The 11,203-nt window shown below is 31.0% G+C and overlaps 1 protein-coding gene across 1 annotated transcript; it reads left to right on the top strand.

Moving 5' to 3' along the window:
- Window positions 1-826: 826 nt before the first annotated feature.
- LOC120077357 lies at window positions 827-1,632 on the top strand. Its single transcript, XM_039031242.1, has one exon. It carries the CDS (start codon window positions 880-882, stop codon window positions 1,630-1,632), a length of 753 nt encoding a protein of 250 aa, XP_038887170.1. The 5' UTR covers window positions 827-879.
- Window positions 1,633-11,203: the final 9,571 nt, after the last annotated feature.

Below are 11,203 nucleotides of genomic sequence, written 5' to 3' on the forward strand. Positions count from 1 at the left end.
CAACCCAACCCTTAGGTTGGGTTATCAACTCATTTGGATTGGGTTCAAATAAATTAAAATTTTATGGGTTGAGTTGGTTCATAGGTTCACCTAATATGACCTAAACCAACCCGAACTTATTATTAACTTTAAAATATTTTTTTGTTACTTATAACACAATTTTTTATACATATATTGATTTTAATTTTATTCAATTCTAATATATTTTTTTAATACTTTATTCTTATTCTTCAACCATTTGTAGTTTTTTTTTGCATTTTAGGAAGAAAATTTTCCCTATATAAATTAAAATTGAGTTATTAATCTTAATTTAATATATGAAAATAATTAAATTAGATTTTTACATATTTATTTAGAACAAAATTTTAAATAAATAACCCGAACCAATCCAATCCAAATACTTTATGGTTGGGTTGGTTCCTGGATTGGGTTGGTTCCTTGAACCCCATAATTTGCTAACCTTATTGCTTCCATTTTCTATTTCTTAAAGAAACATTTTCAAAATTGTGTGGAAACTTGCGAAATAACAAGATCAAAAGTTTTTTTCCTTGATCCTTTTATAAGTGTTTTTTTTTAAAAAAAAAACATAAATAAAAAAGCTATGCCATCATAAATTATTGGACGTTGATATTATGGAGAGTGAAACAAAACCAAAGATTATTTGATAAAATTATCAATATTTGTATTTTATTCAGAAAACTGTTTCTCATTTTTGCTCCCACCATCACAAGAATCGATCTGCTGTCAGTTGAAATCGATCACGCTCTTCAAAAGAATCGAGCATCGCTTCTGCATGAATTCCAACAATAAAATCTCCACTCTCCATAACCAAATTCCCCCAAGTTTCAAGAACAGAGAAACGCTAACCAGAGAACCCCAATGGAGATCTTCATTGTCGTAATGGGACACGAATTCGCCATAGAAATAAGCAATCAAGAACAAATCATCGGTATCAAGAGCAAAATCGAACAGTTCATCGGCATTCCCATCGAATCCCAAACCCTCTCTGTTTACGGTTGCGAATTAGTCGACGAACTCAACATGGAGGATTATGATCAATTCATCTCAGACGGTTCGCGAATCGATCTCTCGATCCATCAAATAATCGCACCGCCAAACGAGTTTCCGATCACTATCGAATTCTCCGGCCAACGGCAAAACATCGACATCGACAAGACAGAGACGGTTCATAGTTTAAAGCAGAAAATCCAGATAATCTACGACATACCGATTCAAACAATGTCGCTATTTCACTCCGGCGTGGAATTAAGCGAGGACTGCCGGAATCTGAGCGAATTTGGAATCGGTGAATTTTCGGAAGTGATCTTGTTTTTGAAAACGATGAATCGCTGTTTGAGTGATTCTCCATGGAAGAAGGTGAGTTTCGTGGTGAAGACGTCGTCGAGCTTGCTTAATGCGGCGTGTATTCCGATGGAAATGAAGGATTCGAGCACCGTGAGCGACGTTAGAGAACTGCTTTTGGCCGGAAAAATTCTTCCCGACGATGAGTATTTATTTATTCATAAACAGAGGATTATGAGAGATAAGTGTAGTTTAAGATGGCATGGAGTTGAAAATGGCGATTTTCTCTATGTTTTTAAAGGCACCGTTAGCCGTGGTGAATTTTATTGATAAGAAATTTGTTGAAATATATATATATTATGATATAGTTAATTAAAATAATAAGATTTTATATCTTTACTAGTTTTGTTGTTTATTTATGTGCGTAAAAAGGAAAATTAGTTTAATTCATAAATAGAAAGTAATTAAAAAAAATTATAAATAGAAAGAAGTGATTACCGATTTTTATTCTCTCATCCTCCATAAATAGAAAGCATTAAATTAATGATTTGCGAATTTTTACGGAGATCTAAATAATGAATACTCAAATTATTTCCTTGTTAGCACTCAAGAAATACTACAATTTTATTTATTTGTATCCAAATATCGATTATTGATGAGTTGAAAAAAAAATGGAAGTCTAAATCTAATTTATTGTGTGTTTGTCCACTTATATAGTAAATAACTAAAATATTGTTTTTTATAATGAAAAATAATAATATTTTAGAATGAACTATTAATTTTTCTTTAAAAAAAAAACTATTAATTATTCAAGGGAGAAAACATTGCAACTCTACCACCTTGTATTATCTGGCTTGAAGACCATCCAACCTCTCTATCATTTGGATAGTCGAGATAGATTATACTTCAATTTTTATAAGTATATCCTTTTTGTTTATGAACTTTAAATTTTAAATTGATACAATTATTTTTTTGGATTAATTCATACACTTATAAAAGTTTGGTATAAATTGATATTTTTCTAAAAATTAAATAAAATTTGTATTAGATAATTCTCACCCTTGGAATAAAAAATTCTATATGTTTAGATGCTTCTACTTTCTATTTTTTTAGTATAACAATTACAAGATGGGAAATTCGAGAAAGATGATGAACCGTTGTTTAGTTCTTTCTGATTTAATTTTAGCTAAAAAAACAATGGCTTAAATTGTCCAAAGTATGGCGGATAACTATTTCAATTTTCACAGAAAAAAAAAACAAACAAACCAATAAAATCCCACATTGAAAATTCGTAACTTAATTTCTTTAGAAAAAACAATAAATTAAAATTTTGCAAAAGACCATGCTAGATGATTTACACAACTCAACCAAACAAAAAGATGAGATTGCTAGAATTTTGATATGTCAATTCGAAGAACATAATTAATAAATAAAACACCCAGTAACATCTCGATCTTCACCCCGCAATAGAAAAATAATAATAATAATTCCTACTAAAAATTGGTTAAAAATACAAATTCCTAAAAAGAAAAAGAAAAAGAAAAACCCTAATTTGATAGAAGGGGAAAAGCGCGGCTACTAGAAAAGAAGAATATCGGGACAAGTAAAGAAGAATCGGCGATCTTCAACATCATCACCATCATCGTCATCAAGCGGACAGAAAAAGATGTAAATGTGGGACCCATCTCGTACTCCGAAATCAACGAGCGAGATTCCATCGTCGTCCTGGCAGATCAGACGGTCACGATTGTGGTCAGGAATGAAGATCAGACGGTGAGAAGGGAGGTTGTGATGGGCAGTGATCTGAGTTCTAAGATCACAAACAGTCGCATCGTCTTCAACCTCAACGTAGAACAGAGAGCCAGTCAAATTTTGCACCACCAACTTCATCCTACGATTTTAGATAGTCAATTTAATTATTAATTATTAATAAGAAAGTGAAAATGGGAGGAAATGTGTTCATAATTGCTGCATTTTCGGTGGTTAGTTTGGAGATTCGAAATGTATGTGGTGTGGTATTCCGGAAATTAAGACTTTCTATATATATATATATATATTGTATTAAATACCAAATTAATAATACCTTCTAAATAAATTTACCTCTAATCTTTCTTATTTCTTTCTCTCACCAAAATTATTCGAACCATGTTTTTCTATTTCATTTTATTTTTCCATGCGAGATTAGTCCAATCCTAATTGACTTAACTTTACACGGTAAAGGTGGAAGATTCGATCATCCATTCCTACGATTATTGTACTAAAAAAATTAATGAATTTTCATTTGTTAATGCCTTTTGATCATTTAAATGGTCAATTCTTTATGGAAATTTCTTAAAATAAATTAAAATTCTATATTAATTAAGTTATTTAATTATTCATACATAAGGGTTTTAAGTAGCTTAAACATGTAAAATTATTCATATACAGTATCGTTATCCATGCATAAGAATTTAAAGTGATTTAAATACGTACATATTTATGTGTATAATAATAATGATAAATTGGGAAGGAAACATGGTCGGAAAACGTACTTAGCTGTCGATAATTTTGTCCCATTCCCTTCAAGGTCCTGCTCCATCATGGGGTAAAAATGGTCCTCTTTAGTCCCAATTTCCATTAAAAAAAAAATTGATGGCTATCAATTTCCATTAAAAAAAATTGATGGCTATCAATTTCCAGTAAAAAAAATTGATGGTTATCTAGAAAATATGTAGGTTTTTTCTTCTTTTTTTTAATGGTTATAGTGTTGGGAAATAGTTGTGGAGAGCAATATAAAAAAAATTATAAGGAAATTCGAACCACCAATCACATGAAATGATAATTGATGACTTTATCTACCAAACAATGTTTAGATTGAATAACACAAAGTTCGCACTGTATTAATACTTTATTTTTTATGCACTACGAGTGAAAAGCGAATTAAAAGGGAGATCTCTAAGAAGCGAGAACCAAAAACGAAATAGTAGGGTGAGCATTCACTTTAACTGCGCATGGGGTGTTGACTCTCAAACAATAATGACATCAATTTTTTTTTTCTTTTTTTGTCAAATCGAGTAGAGCTCAATTGATATTCGAGTGTGCTAAAATTACAAATTCCGTGGTACGAACTCCCTACTCCCGATTGTACTAAAAAAGTTGGAACCTTATACTTCTACAAATATGAAACACGGCAAAATGTCATTGTTTGTCCATTTAAAACAATTACAATTTTATATAAAGTGAATTTAGACACCCATTAAAGTTGATTGATTTATTGAATTATTAGATATATATTAAAGGACAATTTCATTGCAAGAAAACACCATTTATCTAACGCTCAAATTCGTCGGAAAATGATAAAAAACGCGTCAGGAGATCAACTCCTGACGCGAGAAACATCATTGTGAGTTTGGTCAGGAAAAACCACGAGAGAACGTCTCCCAACAACTAAAGCCCCACCATCAAGAGTTATGAAAAACTACAGATGCCTAGTATACATCGTCGGGAGATAGAAACTCCCGATAGTGGTAAATACACCATTGGCGGTTCACCTATCGCCCGACGATGTTCAATGCTGTCGGGAGATTGGTTCACTTTTTAAAATGAATCTCCCGATGACATTCTAGCTATAGGGAGATGGTTGAACTCCCGACGGTATATCAATGGTCATCGAGACATAGTTGTACTGCCTATTTTTTTTTTAAAAAAATGGATCTTAGTAACATAAAAATTCATAACATAAAAAATCATAACATTATTGAGCATATCAAATGTTTTCAACCAAAAAAAAAAATCGGTATATACTATTCTTTGTTACATAAAAGAGATAAAAGTTTGAAACATGGTCTATAAAACAAATATGTCTTAAGGAATACATAGAATAAAGTGTGATGACATCTCCAAATGACACCTCCAACAACATCTCAAAAACAGTAGTTTACCTACAATTATATATATCAATATTAAATATATGAAGAACTCTCAACTGTCACTCATTTGAAAACTAATCTCAACCCACCCCACACAACGTTCAAACTTCATGATAAACTTGTTGGGTTATATGTCCTAAAACCTCGAAGTTATATGATTTTTTGAATCAATGGTTGATCAATTTTATATGCAATAATCCATTACACAAAGATCCAAGATTATCTCATGTGACTTAAGCATGTATGTAAAGCATACAGGTGGATCATGTTTAAGTGATAATCTAAATGGTCTATAGTATATGGATAAGGTAAAGTATCTTATCTTGGTAACACTATTAATACGACCCTATTTGTAGTTGTTGCAATTGTTGTAAAGTGCTACGAATGATCTGATTCTGATCATTCATATGGAGACATATGAGTGAAGGTATCCTATAGAAAGAGTTTATATAAGACTGGACCACAAAATGCATAGTCTCTCTTTATAACACTGTTTCTAGAAGACAATTACATTGCACTAGGATGACCATAGGTGATTTGATCTGAATCCTGAATGAGTTTGTGAACTCCTTCCTATAAGAGCGGTCTTTTGATTTTTATGGGTGAGGGTGGCCAGATTTGCCGACTCAATAAGCTTACCATTTTGGGGATTCGTTTAACTGGGGAGCTGGGAACATAGCTACACAAGAGAATTCACTCCTTCCCTTCTGTTAAGGTAAGTAGAGAAATTGCTCCCTTAATAGTTGATTCCGGGACTTGAGCAATGTGGCGCCACACCCTCTCTTGGTCCAAGAGGGGTTCTGTTATAGTTGGACTATAACTAATTATTCATTAGATGGATTAATGGTACTTAAGAAGTTAGATGTAACTACAAGGGCAAAATGGTAATTTTGGCCTAGCTGTACTTACGAGAAATTTGTGAATAGTCAACGGACTGTTGATTGGTTATATCCAATGGACATAGAAATATAGCTATAATGCGAATAGTGCAGCGGTCTGTGTTTAGTGGAGTGATCGGCAGTTAATGAAAGTTGATTAATTTAATTAAAGAGTTTAATTAATAAATCAAGTATCATTGGAGTTTCAATCTATAGATTCATAAGGTCCCCTCATTATCTCAATTAGGATTATTGAGAATTGAATTAATTTTTCATTAACTTGAATTGTTCAAATTAATTGAAAGGAATTGACTATATAAGACATAATTAATATAATATATATGATACATTATAATATAAAGTTTTTATGAGAGAAATAAATATTTGAATATAATTCAAGTATTAATTATATGAATATGATTCATATAAAAACTATAGGTTAAAATTAATATGAATGTAATCATATCAATACTATAGGTTAATATGAGAGATTAATAAACTATAGGTTATATTATATGTGATATAAACTATATGTTATATATGATATAACATATGGTTGGTTGGTTTTTATATATATAAAAGTTAGTTGCACTTCAGTCTCAAAGTGTTGCAACACTGTACCCTAGTGTTGTGACTCTGTGGAAATAATTTCCGTTCTGCTTCGCATCAGAGCATCGCGACACTAAGGTACAACGCCACAACGCTATGGCACATAATGCCTCTATACAACTTTGAAATTGCATCAAACTGCTCCGTTCTTCATCCCTATCCTCAGCAATACTTGCCAAAATAGAGACTCGAGCTTATAGACTTGATAGCAGTAAGATAAACGTCTAAAAACAACGGGCCCTTTACAACTTTAATCAAAATTAAAACAATAAAACCTAAAGTGCCAAGATTCGAAATCACCCAATTGCAAACCACATTCAAAATGCAGAATCATTCATCACATTCAGAATGCAGAACGTAAAATCCCACCTTAGGATAAACATTAAACATTATTCATGCATCATATTTAATATAAGCGTTATATTATATAGTTGTATGAATTATTAGCAGGCTCATGTATTTCTAATATAAGAGTTATATTATAAATGCATGTTTAATATAGTTTCATTAAGATTATATAAGAGTTATATTATTAGTGAAAAGCATGATCATGCATTATTTATATGATAATTAATGATATGATAGCATGCATTAATAACATGTTCATGCATCATTTATATTATAACTGTTATTATATATATAGTATGGATGAATGAATGTTATTATTTTATTTTCATTACTTTATTATATAATTCTTATATATGTTGTAATGAAAATGGAGATGCATGAAGGATGACACCACTTTAGTAAAAATATAATTGTTATATTTTTTAAAAAGTATGTCATTAGATCTATGTATAGGTTTTAATTGTTTCATTGGACTTTATAATTGTTATAAGTTAAATGGAATTAGAATTAAAATCTACAATAAAGAGTTACATGCAAATATAGGTTAGAATTAATTTTAAATGGTTTAAAATTGATTTCATCTAGACCTATGTTAATAATATTCTAATACGATTAGAAAAAAAGTTTAATATTTTAATTTCCATTTAAAAGAATTAAATTGGATTAAATAAAAGATTAAATTTATAGCATAATTGTCTATAAGGGACCTTTATCTAAGAAATGTTCTGTCTAAGGCTGGGGTATTTAAGCTGAAAAAAATGGAATGCCCCTACCAACTTGGAAGGTGTATTAGACAATAATGTTATAAGCATGCAATAAATGATTAGGTTTATTATGAAGGAACTTGTATTGAAGAGATTCTTGAGCGGAAACAGATCGTCCAAATTCCATTAATTATTGATAACATAATTTACAGTAAACATACAAGATATATGCATTCAAAATAAATTACAGCATGCTTTTTATGGAAAAAGGGTTCAAGATATATTACCTTTGAAGAACCTTTTTCTTCATGTATCCCTCGAACAATCACGAACTTAATAACTTCTTGAAGACCTTCTTCAAGAATTCTCGAGCAGTAACCCGGACACTACCACAAAGAGTCTTTAGTATTCCCGGGGTGAGAACCTAGAAGTGGTGGGCTTTGACTATTTTGGTTAAGGGGGATAGTTTGGGTGTGGAGGAAGAAGATTGAGAAAACTCTCAAGAACACAAGGTTACATAACACTTCTGTAGAAATTCTCTCAATAGCAAATTGTGCAAGGAAAAAGAAAAACTAAATTTTCTTTCATTCCTTTTACCATAAAATTAATATCTACCCACTAAAGTGATTGGAGAGAAAAGATGAGAAGTTATTATTCAAATAATAATAAAATAATATAAATAAATATGATAATTAACTTATCATATTATATTTATATTAAATTATATTTTATATTAAATATAACATATAACCTATAGTTTTAATATTGTATCACATACAATATAAACTATAATTTCTTTTCTCTATTTTATGGTATTTAATATAAATCATATTTATATTAAATTTAACAACTATGAATTACATTCATAGAAAATATATTTGAATCTCATTCGAATATGTATTTCTTCCCATTAAACTATAATGTATCAAATACATGACAATTATATCATTTATAATTGAAACAATTTAATTATATCATATATAATTAAATCCCTCTTATTGATTTTAACAATTCAAATTAACCCAAAAAATAATTCTCAATTAAATCCTTTTGAGCTTCCAAGGGGACCGACCTGTAGCTTGAAGCTCCAATGGTACATGAATAATTAATTAAATTCTTTAATTATATTATTCACCATCCATTAACTGTCAGACACTCCACTAAAGACCGATAGCTACACTCTTCGGAATACAGATATATTTTTGTTTCCATTGGATATAACCAATCAACAGTACGATAACTCTTCACAAATTGCTCATAAGTACAGTTGGCCAAATTACCGTTTTGCCGCTGTAATTACATCTAACTCCTTAAGTATCACTGATTCCTCTAATGAACAATAGATCATAATCTTATTATGACTAAACCCCTCAATTTATCTATTTACCCCTGCTTCGGAGAATGAGTGAATTCCATACTCCCCAATCAGACAAATCCCAAAATGGTAGGCTTGTTGTGAAATATCCCAAATTTCAGAAAAATTTAAGTTAATTATCTAAAATTATTGAGTTTAAATTTCCCTTTCATTTGAAAAATTGGGGTTAAATTTAAATAATTGAAAAACTTTTATTGGTTAAATTGATTAGATATTCGAACTTATTATCTTGAAAATATTGAATTTTGCTTCCCTTCGATTTTGGATTTTAGGACCAGCTTCAAAAAAATTAAAAGAGATAATTAATTTCATGTGATTTTGAATTGATTTAAATATTTGGAAAGATTTAATTTGTATCAAATTGATGGATCTTATGCCCTTTAATTTTGGTTTTTGAAGTCTAAATTAAGATAATTTGAAAAGTTAATTCATTTCTAAATTTAATAGAATCTTTGGAGATTTTGGAGATATTTTGATAAAATATTTTATTTATCTTTTCAAAATTTGAAAAAAAAATAAAAGAATTGAGTTTTTTTTTCCGAAATTAAATGAGAGTGAAAAGAGGTAAAAAATTGGGGAGAAAGCAATTTAGTTTTTTAGCGACAGCTTCCACAAAATTATCGATTTCCAGAGTTTAAACCGTTGGATCGTGCTCAAATTTGGTCAGTCTGTTCGAGAATTTCATTTTGAACGGATAGATCGTTATTTGAAGCTCTGATTTGTTCGTAATTGCTACTGAATAAAATCTATAAACTAAAAATCCCCCTTCTCTCCCACCCTCGCAAACCCTCCTTATGTAAGACCCTCACTACCAGCCGCTAGCCTAAACAATTTATGCCGTCCGAAAGCAGCACACGCTGCCTATCTATGGAAGCCACAAGTTGACGTGCCGTTGGCCGCCATAGCCCCGATCTTTGTCGGAATTTTGAGGAAAACCTTGGGTAAGACTTATTTTTCCTTATAATTTGGGAGGTGAAGTTCACCCCTTTGATTTTGGGTTAAATTAGTAACCTCTCTTTGGTTTGAAACTTAGATTTAAGGTTTGGAAGTTTTGAGGCATTGACCATCAAGCTAGATACCATTTTGTTTTGCAGAAAATTGGTAAAGATCGGTATGTTTTGTAAGTTGTTGGATGGTTATTCTTTTGGATTGAGAGTAATAGTGGAAAAATTAAATTATTGATTTTGGACTTAATTCATGATCAGATTGGCTAATTAAATCGAGTATTGGAATTTGTCTTGGACCAAGTCACAACTTTAGGTTGGTTCAAGTGTGCTAAAGAAGTTCTAAGGAGATTTTGTTTTGCATTTTTTTACCAAGTTGAGGTAAGTAATGTTACTACTCGAACTACCCTAGTGCCCGACGATGTAATTATGATTTGTTGAGGATTATTAGTTAGCATGATATTTATGTCTACCTTTATTGATTGAGGTTTGAAATGACTGGAGTCAGGAATTGACAAATATGATTTACTGAGGATATATTGATAGTTTGATGTTTATGTATGCCTTGCTGATTGAGAGTTTAAAAGGCTAGTTGCACATAGAGATATTTGAATACTAGTATGATTTGAGTATATTATTTTTATTGGAGATCCTGTTGAATCTAAGGAGGATGAGATGCATACATATGTTGTAAAGCTACGATGAAGAAATTTATATGTATATTGTAGAATCATGATGATGAGATGTATATGTATGTTATAGAACCATGTTGAGATTGTGATGTCGAGATTGTGATAGTGATTTTATTGATTAGTTAGAATGCCCACCAGTTTGTGTTTCCTTCGAGATTCACCAGTCTGTGTTTCCTTTGGGATTCACCAGATTCGTGTTTCCTTCGGGATTCACCAGCCTGTGTTTCCTTCGAGATTCACCAGATATTGTGTTTCCTTCGGGATTCACCAGATATTGTGTTTCTTTCGGGATTCACCAGATATTGTGTTTCCTTCGGGATTCACCAGATATTGTGTTTCCTTCGGGATTCACCAGTTTGTGTTTCCTTCGGGATTCACCAGACATTGTGTTTCTTCGGGATTCACCAGACATTGTGTTTCCTTTGGGATTCACCAGACATTGT

This window comes from Benincasa hispida, chromosome 5 (genome assembly GCF_009727055.1).
Source record: "Benincasa hispida cultivar B227 chromosome 5, ASM972705v1, whole genome shotgun sequence".
NCBI classification, from domain to species: Eukaryota; Viridiplantae; Streptophyta; class Magnoliopsida; order Cucurbitales; family Cucurbitaceae; genus Benincasa; species Benincasa hispida.

Bases quoted from the DNA above. Each gene is read 5' to 3' on its own strand.
- LOC120077357 (XM_039031242.1), top strand. From the start codon at position 880: ATGGAGATCTTCATTGTCGTAATGGGACACGAATTCGCCATAGAAATA.